At 35.3% G+C, this 16212-nt stretch overlaps 3 protein-coding genes across 5 annotated transcripts; 1 reads left to right on the top strand and 2 right to left on the bottom strand.

Moving 5' to 3' along the window:
- Positions 1-40: 40 nt before the first annotated feature.
- Positions 41-7065, bottom strand: LOC100651455 (transcription elongation factor SPT6). 2 transcript variants are annotated; one of them, XM_048410131.1, is made up of 10 exons: positions 6876-7065; positions 6664-6748; positions 6327-6523; positions 6127-6243; positions 5992-6009; positions 2433-5890; positions 1817-2333; positions 1496-1736; positions 973-1423; positions 41-870 (listed from the first exon to the last, which is right to left on the bottom strand). In XM_048410131.1, exons 1-10 carry the CDS (start codon positions 6912-6914, stop codon positions 672-674), a joined length of 5322 nt encoding a protein of 1773 aa, XP_048266088.1. In that variant the 5' UTR covers positions 6915-7065; the 3' UTR covers positions 41-671. The 2 variants fall into 2 exon arrangements, with proteins under 2 accessions (XP_048266088.1, XP_020721172.2); XM_020865513.2 differs by lacking the exon at positions 5992-6009.
- Positions 7066-7686: 621 nt separating this feature from the next.
- On the top strand, positions 7687-12263 carry LOC100651692 (transcription termination factor 2). The gene is made up of 10 exons (XM_012313237.3): positions 7687-8114; positions 8202-8392; positions 8462-8631; positions 8704-8907; positions 8998-9158; positions 9233-10547; positions 10622-10968; positions 11076-11243; positions 11319-11518; positions 11599-12263. The coding sequence occupies exons 2-10, from the start codon at positions 8232-8234 to the stop codon at positions 11744-11746; spliced, it is 2874 nt and encodes a 957-aa protein (XP_012168627.1). The 5' UTR covers positions 7687-8114; positions 8202-8231; the 3' UTR covers positions 11747-12263.
- On the bottom strand, positions 11890-15685 carry LOC100642647 (cationic amino acid transporter 2). Of its 2 annotated transcripts, none has more exons than XM_012313242.3 (11): positions 15549-15685; positions 14337-14583; positions 13979-14263; positions 13761-13865; positions 13298-13676; positions 13043-13182; positions 12876-12978; positions 12625-12773; positions 12351-12517; positions 12154-12262; positions 11890-12077 (listed from the first exon to the last, which is right to left on the bottom strand). In XM_012313242.3, the coding sequence occupies exons 2-11, from the start codon at positions 14572-14574 to the stop codon at positions 11947-11949; spliced, it is 1806 nt and encodes a 601-aa protein (XP_012168632.1). In that variant the 5' UTR covers positions 14575-14583; positions 15549-15685; the 3' UTR covers positions 11890-11946. The 2 variants fall into 2 exon arrangements, with proteins under 2 accessions (XP_012168632.1, XP_012168631.1); XM_012313241.3 differs by lacking the exon at positions 15549-15685 and adding an exon at positions 14744-14930.
- Positions 15686-16212: the final 527 nt, after the last annotated feature.

The following is a 16212-nucleotide window of genomic DNA, read 5'->3' as shown; positions in this document are numbered from 1 at the left end:
TATTATATGTACTACTACTTACTAAAAAAATTAAGTAAACTTACAAGATAAAATTGAGTTTATTGTTTAATGGTGTAATTTAACAATTGTATAAAGTATGTAAGAAACATGCTGCATTTCTACGTTAAAAAAACATAAGAACTGTACAATAATCCAGCATCAATAAAATTACAATTTAAATAAAAATATATAACTTTTATATGAATTAATATATGCTGAATAAAAATATAAGAAAAAAATTCAAGGTTTAACTTTTTACATTGGACTCAATATATATATACATATATATGTATAAATATATATATATATATCTTTTTAAAGATAATCGAATATGTAGTTTAATAATATAACATATATATACATATATAATATATATATATACATATATTATATGTATCGTGTGTACGCACGCACACGTACATACATATGTGACACATATATATATGTTTTATTGTTTATTTAAGTATACAAACGTAAAAGAAAATGCTGTTAAATTTAATAAATGGGCTCGGTAAATGGTTTTATACAGTACTTTTAATGCTCAACGTTAAGAGCATTTTGAATGAGATATAGGTCGCAATTCTTTTTCAACTTTTATCAGTATCTTTCTTTTTATATCACATGATATGATATAATCGGAAAGTATGATATATTATGTATAAGCGAACCTGTTAACTTTCATCATATAAAGGAGTACCATCTCCACTAAGAGACATACTTCGAGGACTTGAATTAGTGTGTGGTGTACCTCGAGGAGATTTATAAGAAGGTGTCCGATTCGAAGTTCTATTTCGCGGCGTTGTTCTTCCAACCGATTCTTCGTAATTTCGTGGAGTTCTCCTAGATTCTTCATATCTTGGAGTAGAGGTACTAAAAGAAAGCAGGAAGGGAAAGAACGTGAATAAAAGAAAGAAACGCATAAAAAAATTATATAAGTCAAAAGAAATGCAAAAGGAAGGGACAAATACTTACGATACACGTGGTCCACTTTTTAACCGTGCCCACGCTTCCGCTGCTTTTTTCCAATCCATAGGATCGCCTGGTGTTGACATTGGAGGCGTAGGTCTATGCGATGGTGTTGATCTGTGATGTCCTGTAGAAGTTATCCCTGAAGGTGGAGGTGGATGAATGAAAGGACCTTGCTGATGATTGGGTGTTTGTTGCCCATATCTTGGAGTTGGTTGACCATGATGATGTGGAGTATGATGTGGTGTTTGATATGGCGTCATAAAAGGTGTTTGTCCCGAAGGTGTGTACGGAGTATTAGGATAAGTATGAACTCCACCATAACCAGCGGCATTCGCAGTTCCTGGTGTGTGTGGTGGATAATGATGAGGAGTCTGATTCGCCACTTGCGATAAAGAATGTAACATATGATGCGGAAGATTCTGCGCCACTCTTTGTATGGCTTCTTGATTCATTCCTATAATATTACAATAATGTTGATGTCAAACAAAAAAAAAATTGAAAAATTGATGAAAGTTGAAATACGTACCACTCACTGCTCCTGGCGTTGTATGATAAGGTGTTCTAGATGTCATTGCTCCACGTGGAGTACTAGGAGTAGATTGTCCAGGTACCGGATCACGGAAGTGTTCTTTGAACCATCGGAACAAGTCGCTCACTCTACCAAACATTTGCCCTCTGAACCTGAATCCTTCTGGTGATACTGTTACATATTCGTGACGACATCGAGTTCGCGGAAGATAAGATAGCAAAAACTTTCCAGGATAATTCTGAAATGATGCAAAAATATACACAAAATGTTCGAATCTTATTGCACGTCTGAACATATTTGAAAGCGAATCTTACTAACCTTTGCAGCAGATATTATATACGGAATTCCTCCAGGATTTTCCTTCTTTTGTTCTTTTAATATCTCTTCCGCTTTATCCTTAATGCCTTCTACAGCTGGTTTATAATATTTAAAGTCCAATAATTCCGAAGCATATGCAGCCATAGGATTAACATGTCTCGCAATAATTTCATCCAAATCCTCGAATTCTTCTTCTCCAATCCATAAGCTTTGACCGAGAGAAAAGACATTTTCTTTTTCCTCCTCTCTAACATCGATATGCTGATAAATCTCATCAGTAACTTTCCATGTGACAGTTAAATGATCAGCACCTTTACTGCTCGGTCTAACTATTGCTTCCCCTTGCTTCATAGTCTGCATTAACTTTTCAGCTTCTGCAAAACTGATGTTGTGAAAAGAAGGATGCACGATTACACGTTTCACATATGTCTGCCATAGTTTCGCTTTCTTGGCATCTTCTTCGACTTTCGCATCTCTTTGTTCTGCTTCTGTATCATAAAACGGATCTCGTTGTGGTCTAAAAATAAGATTAAAATAATCAGAGAAAATAACATTATAAAACAAATGTACGCACGCGCGTGCGTACACATTTCGCACATCGGACACATTTACGTACCTCCATTCGTGATTTTTATCCGTGAGGTCGCTACTTTTACTTGTACATTCGACGCTGAATCGCTCCACTTCAATCTTTATTATCCGACAATGTATTATTTGTCCTATGCTTACTCTCTCTTCAGGATTCGTAACGTGTCTGTCAGATAAATTTTTTATATGAATATAACCAGATATTCCATTATCTAATCTTAATCTCACGCCAGTAGCTTTGCCGGGGCAAGCTCCGGCGTCAAAATGATTCCATACTTCGGACAATTCCGGAAAATCATTTTTCAAACAGAATGGACATTGCCACAATCCAGTTTCGTCGTTTCTTACGGGATTGGCTTGATCCAACTGATCACCTTGCGGTTTTCTGTGGCTTATTCCTATTACTGTGGCCAAAACTAATTTCCCTACGTAAAATGTTTCCGGGGTTTCATTCGTTAGAATATCGAACAACCTTTCTGCGCTTAGTGACTGATATGGTACACGTAAATCTTTATATCTGCAATTTAATTCTGCTCTGATATCGTATAAAGTGACACATTTATTGCCGAAACCTTGTCTTTCAAGTTCTTCCGCGAACGCATCCAAATCAAGATCTTTTAGTCTTTCAGGAGATTCGAGAATCTCTTCTAGTGCTCCGGCTGGATTAGCATCTTCGTCGTCGTATTCTAAAGCGTCGACTGCCATTTTTCTCGCCCATTCATACGTTTCGGGATGTACTCGAGACCCATCAAGAACTTCGACATATGCTTCGGTGCTGTCTCCTAAACTGTTTGTATCTATCTTAATAAAACCCGCACAGTTAATAAAAACCTTAGGTCCCATGTGACAAGAAGTTACAAGCTGAGTTCTATTTTCCAACCTTTGATTGGTTTGTTTCAACATTTTGATCAATGCCTGTCCTTTTCTCGGCCCCAAACCACACACAAATTGAACTAAATTCCCGCAATAAGCTTGTTGCACCGCCTTATTCACATCAACGCCAACTTCGTTTACACGATTCACGAATTCTAAATATAAATTATCCAAAAGTTCGTCTTTCGGCAATTGATCTTGCAAGTTGTGATACTTTAAACATAAAATTTCTTCGTCAGCGGTGCATAATTGAGAAAATTCCACCAAGGGATCCTGCATTCTTCTGCCCAATGAGATAGCCTGTCGCAATAATTCCGGATAATCTCGAAATTCGGATACACCTTTATTACTGTTCGAGTAAATTTTAGCCAATTTATTGTCACAAATTTCTATCTTAATGTTTGGGAATTGTTCTTCTTCTACTAGGTTCGCTATACATTCTTTAATATCAGCTGCGATCATCATTGCCTCTCTCGATTCACCACCTATAACTACAACATGTGGTTTTTTTGTTGCTATAAAATTTCGAATTGCTAACAAGTCGGCTTCTTTCATGGCTTTCTCGTCCTCTCGGTAACTATTCTTTCGTTTCATTATGTGTGGCAATCTCAAATAATCTGTACATTCCCCATCCGGTGCGATTAGACAAGTGAACGCGGCTTGAGAGTATTCTGGGACATAAGCTAAACCCATTACCCGAAGTCCTTTACTGGTATCCCATTCCTCATCTTCTTCCTCTGGAAATTCACAGGTATAAGGAGCAACTTTAATCCAATTGTACATTTTACGACCACATGCTCTCATTACGCATTCTTTAGCTTCTGCAATAAGATTTGCTTTTAGCTCTTTCTTTAGACTCGGTAAGACAATACGTGTAAGTGCCATTTCAACACTCCCAACTCTCAATGCGTTCCAATCCTGAACATTTTTACTAAACTCGTCTCGATAATAAAGTTGTTTCATTTCGTCAACGTAGTTGTTACTAGTATTCCCTTCGATGCTATCACTCAATGTTATCGTAATTAATTTATCTTCTTCGGCTATAACCAAATTTAGGAACTGATCTCCAACCAGATCTCGCACTGGTTTATCCTTCAAATACTTCATCCCATAAACTGAATGGTTTTCATCGATCTCTTTGATTCCTTTTTTTGTAGGTTTCACAGATATCTTTGCTCTTTCCATGTACATTTCTCGGACACACTTCCTTACCAAAGGCTCACGCGCTAATTGAATAGCTACCATTAATTGAGCAGCTTTTAGTACTTCTTCCGGACTATTAAGTATTTGACTACAATATTCATTAGCAATGGTTAAAGGTTCCGTTGGCTCCTGATCTACTTCGTGTCGCTGATAATTGTCTCGTAAATTTTCGGCAAAATGTTCGGGAGTGAGACCGAACTTTTTAGCGAGGTTATCGAGGCCGGCCCGCCTGCAAATAGAATATGGACCAGTCCGAACAGCCTGTTTCAATGTTTCATCTGCTTCCTCTTCTTCCTCTACGTCCGGCTCCTCTTCCGGCAGAGGATCTTCCCCGTTTTCCTCAGCATCCGCAATTTGTTGTTTTCGTTTTTGAATCTTTGCTTCTTTCCGTGCTTCTTTCTCCTTCTGACGAGCAGCTTCCTGCATTGCTGGTATCTCATGACTATAGTATAACATGAAGTGGTGATAAACGTCATTTAGTTCCTCGCTGGTTTGCACATTTTTCAATCGTTCTATGTCATCATCTTTAATCAATCGTACGTTATCTGGTAATGGAGCATCAGGATTTTTCATAATCTCATCTAACTGATAATTTCGCATTTTATTAAATAATTTTAATAAATTTTCTTTTCTCTGACGAAGTTGACACCACTTGGCGTCAAATTTGTACACTTTCCAGAGATCGTTAATGTTTAGTTCCGGTAGGACATATTCCTTTCTATAAAACGATATAAAAGGTACTTCGAATTGTTGATTTCGCATAAAGTCTAAAGCTTTTTTAATTTTACCGATCGTTTGAGGCCCTTTCCGAGCTCTTTCTTTAGCCTCAGCGTTTAGGTGTGCATCTTGAATTGAAATAGTTGGTCGACAGAACGCCTGTTTATAAATCCACTCCGCCTCTAAGTCTAGTTCATCAGAACCCTCTGCAACTGGCGTAACAGGAACAGTACGGAGTTGCATTCTCTCCGGTATATCTGTGTTCCGTATTTCATTATCCATATCGGTAAAATGACCGCGTTTAAGTTCGCTTGGTTCGTAAATTTCGAAAATACTTTTTCTCGTAGTTTTCTTTTTCAACTGTTTTTTCGGCCTTCGCGGTCTCTCGGCGTCTTCATCGTCCATGTATTCATCTTCTTCTTCTTCCTCTTCTTCCTCTTCTTCCTCCTCATAGTCCTCTTCGCCGTATTTACCAAATTCATCATAATCAAAATCAACACCAAAAATGTCCTGTGCTTCTTGCAAAGCTGCATCAGAAAAAATTGGCTTTTTCTTTTTGCGTTTCTCGGCAATTGGTCTACCGTCATCGTCAACAATAAAATCATCAGCGTCGGTGTATTCTCCTTCACTTCCTTCCTCGTCAAATGTGTCGACTTCAGGTCTGTGACTACGTTCGCTCCGCCTTTCATCTTCCTAACACATAATAAAAATGGGAAATGAAACGAAAAAGAATAGATACAGAATAAACGAAACAATTCTTTTTCAAAGGTATTCTTATGTCCATTTTTACATACCATTGCAATTTCCCTTTCCTGATGTAAAGATAGAAATAAGCATAAAAATATTGGGTATGTAATAGAAAGAAGTACAAATTTTGGACTAGTTTTTGGACTAATTTTGGACTATATTTTAATAGTAATATAACTTACATCGCCAGAACCTTCAAAAAGTTCGTTTGCAATAGCATCTCTATCATCGTCTGCCTCCTTTTCCTGTTCCTCCTCTGATTCCTCATCTTGTATCCTTCGGAGGCGTTTGAAACGTTTCTAAAGTAAAGAAGCATATCACTTCATTTGTACTTCATATATAAGTTTACATACTTTAAATAAATGCATCAATTTGTACGTACCCTTTCAACTTTGACTCCTAAATTTTCTTCTATCAAGTCATAATCTTCATCTTCTAAGCGATCGTCAAAGTCCTCATCATCACTTTTTTTACGTTTTTGAGATACCCCAGAAGCATCGCTATCGTCTCCCTCGCTTTCTTCTATAGGGTTATCGTCAATGAGATCCTTAAGTTCCTCCCGTAAACGATCCTCATCATCTGTAAATAAATGATAAACATATTATGGTCATTCAATAATTATAGAATAAAATAAATAAAATATTATTGTATTTAGATGCATAAAAATTAAAAAAAAAAATATTATGATACAACCTTGAAATGTATTACTCAATCCTCACCTTCCTCCTCTTCTTCATCACTTTCTTCCATAGCTTTTATTTTCTTCAGTTTCTTTTTTTCATTATCGTCCAATTCCTTCTCCTCCTAAATTTTAATAGAAGATCGATTAGTGACAGAAGTTTCAAACGATTAAAGAATATACATATAGATATACATATGATATCATCATAACAGCGTTATATAATGATATTAAAATCAACTATATAAATACCTCGCTTTCTTCTGCTTCTGAATGTAAAAAATCAGCCATTTTGTCAAAGAAAGTTTTGCTCTTCAATTGAGAATTCTTTGTCCGTCTTTACCGATCCGGAACAACGCAACCTTCACAGATGAGACAAGAACAAGAACTGAATGTTGAACACTACATCCAACTAGGAGCAAGGACAGTGAGGAAATGAGACTGCTCACACCCATTGTCCTACTTGATCTACAGTACAGGTGCTGCACCACGCGGCGAAATGCTGAAGTTGTTCTGTGTTATTATATATAAGAACTTATCTAGTTCCACCACAGACGAACTATACTGACTGTAGTTCTACGCTACAAGAGCCTATTTCATTATACGGGAACTAATTGGTTTTATCAGCACACCAACCAATCTCGAACGATCACAACATTCGATCAACCGCGGGGAATAAAAAGTGATGAACGAAACTTTTACTGACATATTTATTACATTTTTCTAATAAAAACGAGACCTAACATGATTTAATTTGAAGTATATTTGCTTACTTAATAAATAATAATTGAATACATATCAAATATAATATATGATAAACTAATAAAAAAATTTTAAAAATAATTAAATAATATAGAGCCAACTGAGTTTAATTATTGCTATTATCTATCTCGGATAAGAAAGTAAAAACAATGGAATAGGCGGCGCTCTTATAGCATGAAACCACAGTGAGTATACCACCTCGTTTATAGCGTAGAGGTAGTATAGGTTGTCCGTGATAGTAGTAGTTGCCGGCTGTAGATGTCGTTGCTGGTGTATTGCTAATTATTCTTCTATTTTGATGCGTGGAAGAAAAATAGAATTTCACGGGCGCCGAAATCAAACCCGGGTTCCGAACGTTCGAAAACCTAGAGCGTTAACCACTTCGCTACCATGTCCGTTGTTTAGTTAGTGTCGTGTAGCGGTATTTGTTATCGAATGCCGCTACAGTAGCATAGAATTAAATAGATTCTTATATATGCCAACGTTGAACACCTAGATAAAATTTTTATATTTTCGTTGATTCTCAATTTATAAATATCTTCCCAATATATTTCCATTTGTTCTTGTTTATTTCATTAGTATCACGATTATTTTTTATAACTTTCGTTTCATATCATTAAAAAAATAATATAGCATGTCATACTATGTTATTACATAGTTCATAGTCACGTGATACTTCGCAATTTGAAACAGTTTCGGTTAAACTTCTTGTCAATAAGTGATTCAATTGTGAGTATTAGATATTTATTTATATTCTACATTATTCTAACATTTGTATATACAATTTAATACAAATGTTATATTTTTCACAATTAGGTAGGATTAATAAAGTTTACAGAAATTCAAATGGAGGAAAGCTTGAGTCAGTGGCGAGACTCGCCTGGTGTTACAAAGAAAACGAGATCTTATGTTATTTCCGATAGCGACGAAGACAGTGAGAATACCGAGAAAGAACAGATTTTTGTAATTGAAAGTAGTGAAGCTAGCGTAAACTCATTAGCGGAAGAGTAAGTAGTACATTTTATTTAATGTAATATTCCAAAATTTAATATCTAATTATGTTCTCTATATTTTAGAGATTCTTCATCCGAAGAATTATTGTTAAAAGAGGAAGGAATTAGACGTAGAATTAAAAAGCATATCCTTCATTATTCTGACAGTGAAGATATCAGTGATCATAATGAAAATGATTCTGTTTCAATCAGTAGTAGTGAAGAACATAATACTGATGACAATACATCAAATGGTATCAAATTTGATTATTTTCATTAGTAAATATAATAGCTTTGAATTTGATATGATTAGTTATGTTTATTAGATGAGATTGAAAAAATGATGGAGAACAATGACAAAATATTAATGGAAGAAGGATTGAAAGATGTTCCAAGGAAAACCCAAGATGATTTGGAAACTAATGCTTCTAATATATCTAAAAATATATCCAGCAATAATAATTTGATGAAAGAACATGTTTCTAAAAAAAGAGAAAAATGTGAAGAATCATATTTTTCATCTGATTCAGGTATAAATATTTTCAACATTTCTTATTTCAAAACTATATATGTACATATATATTATAAATTTATTATATTTATGTTAAATTGTTTTGCAGAATCACATACAGATGAAGAAAGTAGTTCACAGTTTGAAACTGCAATATCTTTAGCAAAACAGGAAATAGGTGTTAATAATATAGATCCAGTGATAGCACAAAAAAGAGCTCTGCTTGTTTGTAAAATGGAACAGTTACAAAATGAGTTGAGTAAGACAAAGGTAAATTCCAATACTTAAAAGGTAATAATGATTAAAAGTGAAATATACATTGTAAATGCTATATATATTTCCAGTTATTGCTTACTGCCGGTAATATCGATTTATTGCCAGATAAAGGAAAAAGATTACATGAAAGTATTGTAATGCAAGAAAGAGAAATAGAAGCAATTGCAGCTGAATTAGAAAAAACACCTTTGACACAAAAGCAAGAAATGTCATTTATCGAAGGAGAAAAGAAGAAGAAAAAGTCATATTCTGAAAAATTTAATTCGTATTACGATTCATGTAGTATACCATCGAAATTAAAGTCATCCGCAGAAACTGGAGAACTTGGGAAACAAGCTCAAGCAACGTTAGACAGAGAACGATCCTTGACGGTTGATAGGTTGCAAGATTTACATGGATCTCTTGTAGCTAGACCGACCGAGGAAGACAAAGCGGAAGATCCACAAGGCTTAAAAGTAAAATTAATGCCTCATCAACAGCACGCATTGGCATGGTTAATGTGGAGAGAGCAACAGAGGCCTCCTGGCGGTGTCCTCGCTGATGATATGGGTTTAGGTAAAACTTTAACAATGATATCTCTGATTATAGCCAGTATTGCTAAAGGAAAATTAGAACAATCGAATTCCGAGGAATGGATGCATTGTGATCCAACAATGGTACAGCGTTGTAAAGGGGGTACACTCGTAGTTTGTCCTGCCTCCTTGTTATCGCAATGGGAAAATGAAATAGATCGTAGATGTAAACGTGGTATGCTCTCTGTTAAAGTTTATCATGGTACAAATCGGGAAAATGTACCAAAAAGATTAGCAAAACACGATGTTGTTATTACAACGTATAATATCTTACTCCGTGAATTTAAGAGTAACTCTATGGCCTATAAAATTCATTGGGAACGCATTATATTGGACGAAGCGCATGTAATCCGGAATCATAAAAGTCAAGCTTCTCAGTCTGTGTGCGGTTTAGTAGCGAATAAACGATGGGCTCTTACTGGTACACCCATCCAAAACAAGGAAATGGATTTATATCCTATTCTAAAGTTTCTCAAGTGTACTCCTTTCGATGATTTACGAGTATGGAAACGTTGGGTAGATAATAAGTCAACCGCTGGTCGTCAACGATTGGCAACTGTGATGAAAACGTTAATGTTACGTAGAACAAAACAAGAACTTCAAGCAAATGGCATGTTAGAAAATCTTCCAGAAAAATTTGTAGAGGAGATACTTATAAAGCTAGATCCAGAGGAACAGTTGGTATATGAAAAAGTGTTAATATATTCTCGTACATTGTTTGCTCAATTTTTGGCTCAAAGAGCTGATAAGGATCATATGGTTGATTTAGCTGCTGGAAAATATGATAAACCAACGTTTCTTTCGAATCCAAGTAAGTACTTGTATACATTATATTTTGTTAGTAATGCATCAAAATAATTGTCTGTTTTTTCTACTAATTGTCAGATAAAAATACTCAGTTTACGAAGGCGCAAAACAAGTTATTATCATTACATGCTGATGTCAAAACGCATGAAATTTTGGTTCTTTTACTAAGATTACGTCAAATTTGTGTTCACCCGTCACTTATTCATTCGATGCTAGATGAAGAAGATATAGAAGATAGCGATATAAGGGAAAAGGACAATGCCAATTCAGATTTATTATCACAAATTAAGAATATAACATTAGAAGAATTAGAAAATAACGAGGAGGAGACAAACGAAAAAGAGATTGGCATTGATCGCAGAGTAGCTAGTAATTTACTTACGTCTAAAAATCCTGTGTTTAAGTGCGATCGCGTGAGCTCAAAAGTGAGTTATCTTACATATTCTCAAGTATGAAATATCACGCATTTGTATTTGTTGTTTGGCATCAGTTGGCTGATTCGAATTTACTTATCCTTGCATCTTGAACGCAGATAAGGAAGGTGCTTGATACAGTTATAGAAATTTTACAAAAAAATGACAAAATAATTATCGTTTCTCAATGGACGAGTACGTTGAATATTATTGCATCTTGTTTGTCCTCGATAAAAGGCGCTAGTTTTAATATGTTCACAGGCAATGTGCCGATTAAGGAAAGACAGGTAGTTTTTTAATGAAGTGATAATTTTCGATCATATCAAGTAATGCTGTTTGAAACGTGTGAGATATTTTTACAGGGCATAATGGATTCATTTAACGCTCCGAACAATGACCCGAAAATATTATTGCTTTCGCTTACCGCTGGAGGGGTTGGATTAAATTTGGTAGGTGGAAATCATTTGCTGTTAATAGATATTCATTGGAATCCGCAATTAGAAGTGCAAGCTCAAGATAGAATCTACCGTTTCGGACAGAAAAAAGATGTCTTCATATACAAGTTAGTAATAGTCTTTGCTGTAACATTTTCAAAAGTTCACAGGAGGAGAACGTTATTTAATGTTGTATTATATTTCTTAGATTTATCTGTCGGGATACGATAGAAGAGCGTATAAAAAATTTGCAAGAAAGGAAGATTGAAATAGCTCAGAATGTTCTCAGCGGTGATAAGAACTCTGCTGTTTCGAAACTTACGCTTAACGATCTCAAATCTCTCTTTGGCCTTTAAAATATAAACTTTTTATATAATTTTATTTTTTAATAGACTCGATTGTAATATAAAGAACGCTTGTTTTTAGATATCTTTACCTTTCTCTTATCTTTAAGGCATTGAATCATCTTAACGCAATATTAAATCATTTACAAATTAAGTAATCTTGGGTATATACAAAACTTTTATTATGAAAATAAAATACAGGAAATAGTGTATTATTGAAGTCTGGCAAAATTGTTGGTTTCCCATGTTGCTCCGTTATCACAACTGTTTTCAGGTAATTTCTTGCATTTATCTTTCCTCATTTTACTATGCCAAACACCATAACAGAAATATATTCCAAGTCCTGCAAGGTACAAAAGAATCATATCTCCGATCATTTAATTTAAACGTAATCGATTATTTTGATGTAATCTACTTACCAACTATCATCCATATTAAAAATCTCACCCAAGTCATTTTGTCTAACATCATCATAAGATATATATTAATAAGAATACTGAAAGCAGGTAAAAATGGCACTAACGGAACCTAAAAATATATTCTTGTATGCGGTCAAAATTGTTACTGAACGTTCATAATAAAAGAGAACGATAACGAGAATGGAAACAGTATATACCGAAAAGGCAAGCTTCTTTCCAGAAGAAGGTTGGAGATAAATAAAAGTAAGAGTAATGATTAGAGCTAATAGTAGAATTGCTAATAGAGCGACAAATGTAACATTACCGCTCGTTATTTCATTGATAAAAATCGAAACAGTAATACCGATGCAAATACACAGAATATCTGTAAAACATATGTTACTAGTAAGTGATACGGGTAGTATTTGTAATCGTTAAAGATCAATGGTAAAACTCTTGCTTAATCGAAATAGTAAATATACTATACTATACCATAACACACGACAAGACATGTAACGATTTGGGATGTTAATTTTGTGGAGTGATTTAAACCATTAGCGTTAATTAATTGTTTCGCAATGAATGTTAAGGTTCTTGGATCGCGATCTCCCTTTTTTTCATACGCTTCGCTTTTTTCATACCTGAAATGATACGATATATATACATAATAGAAATTGCACGTCATTCTATCATTATTAAATTGCCATATTTTCTATGAAAACAAATGAATATTATTCTTTTACCGAAGCATTAGTACGCATGTTGCGACGATTGAATAAGCGAGCAATGTTCCGATACTCATCATATTTACGAGTTGTTGCAAGTCAAATATCGCTGCTAATACACCTGAAATTGTAGTTGCGCCGAATTACGATATTATCAAGCGGTAGAAAAATCGTAAAATACGAACCTGTGAGAATTCCTGCTGAAAAGGTACCCATGAGAGGCGTATGAAATCGTGAATTAACTTTTCCCATCCACTCGAATATCAATCCGTCGGATGCCATTGCATAAATAATTCGTGGTAAGGGAAACATCGCACCCAGTAAACTGCATAAAAGATTGCTGTCACTTACATTGGAAACATCTCCGTAGGTATACATACATTTACATATATATATATGTGTGTGTAATTATATTGTATCATACTTATCGGAAGTTTTACCTGGAACATAGACCACAAATAGCACCTATGGTTACCAGCCATTTCGCCCAGTTCCAACCGATACTCTCGAATAGATGAGGAAATGGGGTTTCTGCATCCTGCTCGTAGTAAGGAAGGACGGTGGTTAACACCATAGAGACACCGAAATATGCTAGAAAGACGACGGTCAATGAGGCAACGATCGCTATTGGGATCGATCTTTGCGGATCCTTCGCTTCTTCTCCCGTTGTAGCGACGCAATCGAAACCGATGAATCCGTAAAAGCACGTTGCTGCTCCCGTTATAACACCCGCTATGCCATAAGGCGCGAATCCTCCACTTCCGTAATCACATTTTTGTTCCGTGCACGTGGGCTTCGTTTTCCAATTGGTTATATCAGCTTTACGCCAAGTGCATATAAATAGAAACACGTACGTACACACGAAGAAACAATTACTTCAAGTTTAAATACTCTGTTACTCACCTTTAAGAGATCCGGCGATTATCACGAATAAAACTACCGAGAGATTTGTAAGGGTGAAGATATTGTTCGCCACCGAAGATTCCTTTGCTCCGAACGCCAACGCAGCTGTATTAAATTTCAAATAGATTGGGATTGTGAAATAATCGATACTTAGTGGGTAAATGTGTGCCTAAATAACTTATATGATATCGATGTTTATTTGGTCGATAGTTCTTTACCAGAAAAGATTAGAGTGATCCCAAAAGCAAAGAAATCTGGATAAGAAGAGAGGTGATTGATGTCGATATGTGCTGCCGTTTCAAACGCATTTCGCATAGTGTTGTTGAACAAGTCATCCACGTAAGTGCTCAGTCCTCGCACTACGCTAGCTGAGCCAATTACGTATTCGAGAATTAGCGTCCAACCGATCAGAAAAGCTGTAAATTCTCCCATCGTTACGTAGCTGTATATATATGCTGATCCAGCACGTGGAACTCTTGCACCAAATTCCGCGTAACAGAGACCTATATAGTTTCTTCTTTACTATTCATATTATCTAGGGTAAAACACAACGAACGAATCGGATACGAATTGTACCTGCGAACATAGACGCGATTGCGGCAATAGCGAACGAAATTATTACGGCTGGCCCTGCGGTTGTTTTTGAAACGGACCCTGCGAGAACGTACACACCCACGCCGAGAGTCGAGCCTATTCCGAGAGCTGTGAGATCCAATGTTGACAGACATCTGGCCAAATTTGTATCCTCAGGAAGATCCACTTCTTTTTTTCGACTAAACGTTCTGTACAGATTTCGTAATTTCCAATTCTTCATATCGCATAACTGAAAACAACGTTTGTTACACGCGATATGCAGGAATTTCTTTTTTAGAAAAAAAAAAAAAAAAAAAGGAAAATAAAAATAAAAACGAAAACGAAGAAGAGATGAAGAATCAAGACGGTTTGTTCGAAAATATCGCGATATCTTTCTTTAATTTGCTCACCGGGTGAAGTACAGTCAAAGGAGAATCCATTTTTGTCTGCAGATGTTGAGAGACTACAATAAACGACCGATTGTAGACGGAACATTCGGCACACGACTAAAGGAGCGCTAATTAATGTCTTTAAATCAAGCTCAACCATCAGTCACGGTGCGAGCACACAGAATCATTCAATTGGTCAGAATGGTTTCGCCGCTGTGAGTATATTAGAACTGTTCAGCGTTGTCTATATTGATCACTTGGTTATAATATTGATCTAAATTACACGATCTTTTATTTTGCTGATTTTTGTCATCGATAAATTCAGATAGCTTTTCTTTTACTTTTTTATGAAACGGATCGTGCTTTTAGTTTCATCGGATCGTGGATTCCTCTCGTATTTCGACGTACTATTGTATTTTAAGCGTGAACGATATACATAGCTTTAAATCTGATTATGATAGAAATCGTCTACATTTTTCAAGTTTGAATATATTTATTAATTTGATATTATTTCGATCGTCCATGACGTCAAGCATTGTGTTTGCAAGCAGTAAAGTTCAATCTATCATCCACATAGTTGATACGTCGGATAACCGATGCTACATAGACGAGCGACATGTACACGTGCATGCATATATAGTTACTACGTACGCGTAATATTTATTCCTGTTTCTCTTCGATTATATTTTATTTTATCAAAATATACGCAGTAACACGTATATTTTCCCATGAATATATGATATCTTTATTTATTATTTCAATTAACTTAACCGGATACTATAGCGTATACAGAATGAGGAAAAATGCTGATTTTGTATATACTTACACAAGCAATGTACGCAAAAAGACGTTTATCCAAGGGTCGATTCAAACGATGTTGCTTGATGCTGTGAACGATATGAACTTATCCTTTGTGGGAATTACGTCCCTAAATAATAACCGTGTTTGATTCTGCTTATCTGTATCAGATATAGAATATCCTCTAAGCGACTTTAAGTGATATACGATCCGTTGTAAAAAGATATGTTGGTAGATTACGAATGAAATGGATGGATAATACACGTTTAAAGATATTTTTCAGAAAGAATGAATTCTATATATGTTAGCTACGTGTTGAGAAGGATACAAAGTACATCTAGTTAAAATTTAAGAAAGCCTAGCGATATCAAAGTCGACACCAATATTTAAAATATAATTATAACGAAAATTTTCTTAGGAATTTTTCAAAAAAATTAATATATCACGTGAAACTGTGTTAGGAATTTCATATTAAAAAATGGGGAGGCTTAGCAGTTCCACTTTTGAGGTAAAAAAGTACGAAGTATGTAATTCGATAAAATTCTAAAAGAATGAAAAGCATGCATATGTACAGATATAACACATCTATGCGTGTCTCTACGTAAGGCGCGGGACTAGTTTTGCAAAAAAGTTACTTCCACGCCTTCGTGTGACATGCGTTGCCAGCGACTGTACTAGAAGAAAGACTTTAA

This window comes from Bombus terrestris, chromosome 11 (assembly GCF_910591885.1).
Source record: "Bombus terrestris chromosome 11, iyBomTerr1.2, whole genome shotgun sequence".
Taxonomy (NCBI): Eukaryota; Metazoa; Arthropoda; class Insecta; order Hymenoptera; family Apidae; genus Bombus; species Bombus terrestris.
Note: the sequence above shows the minus strand (reverse complement) of the source record. Positions and strands in the feature narration are given on the sequence as shown.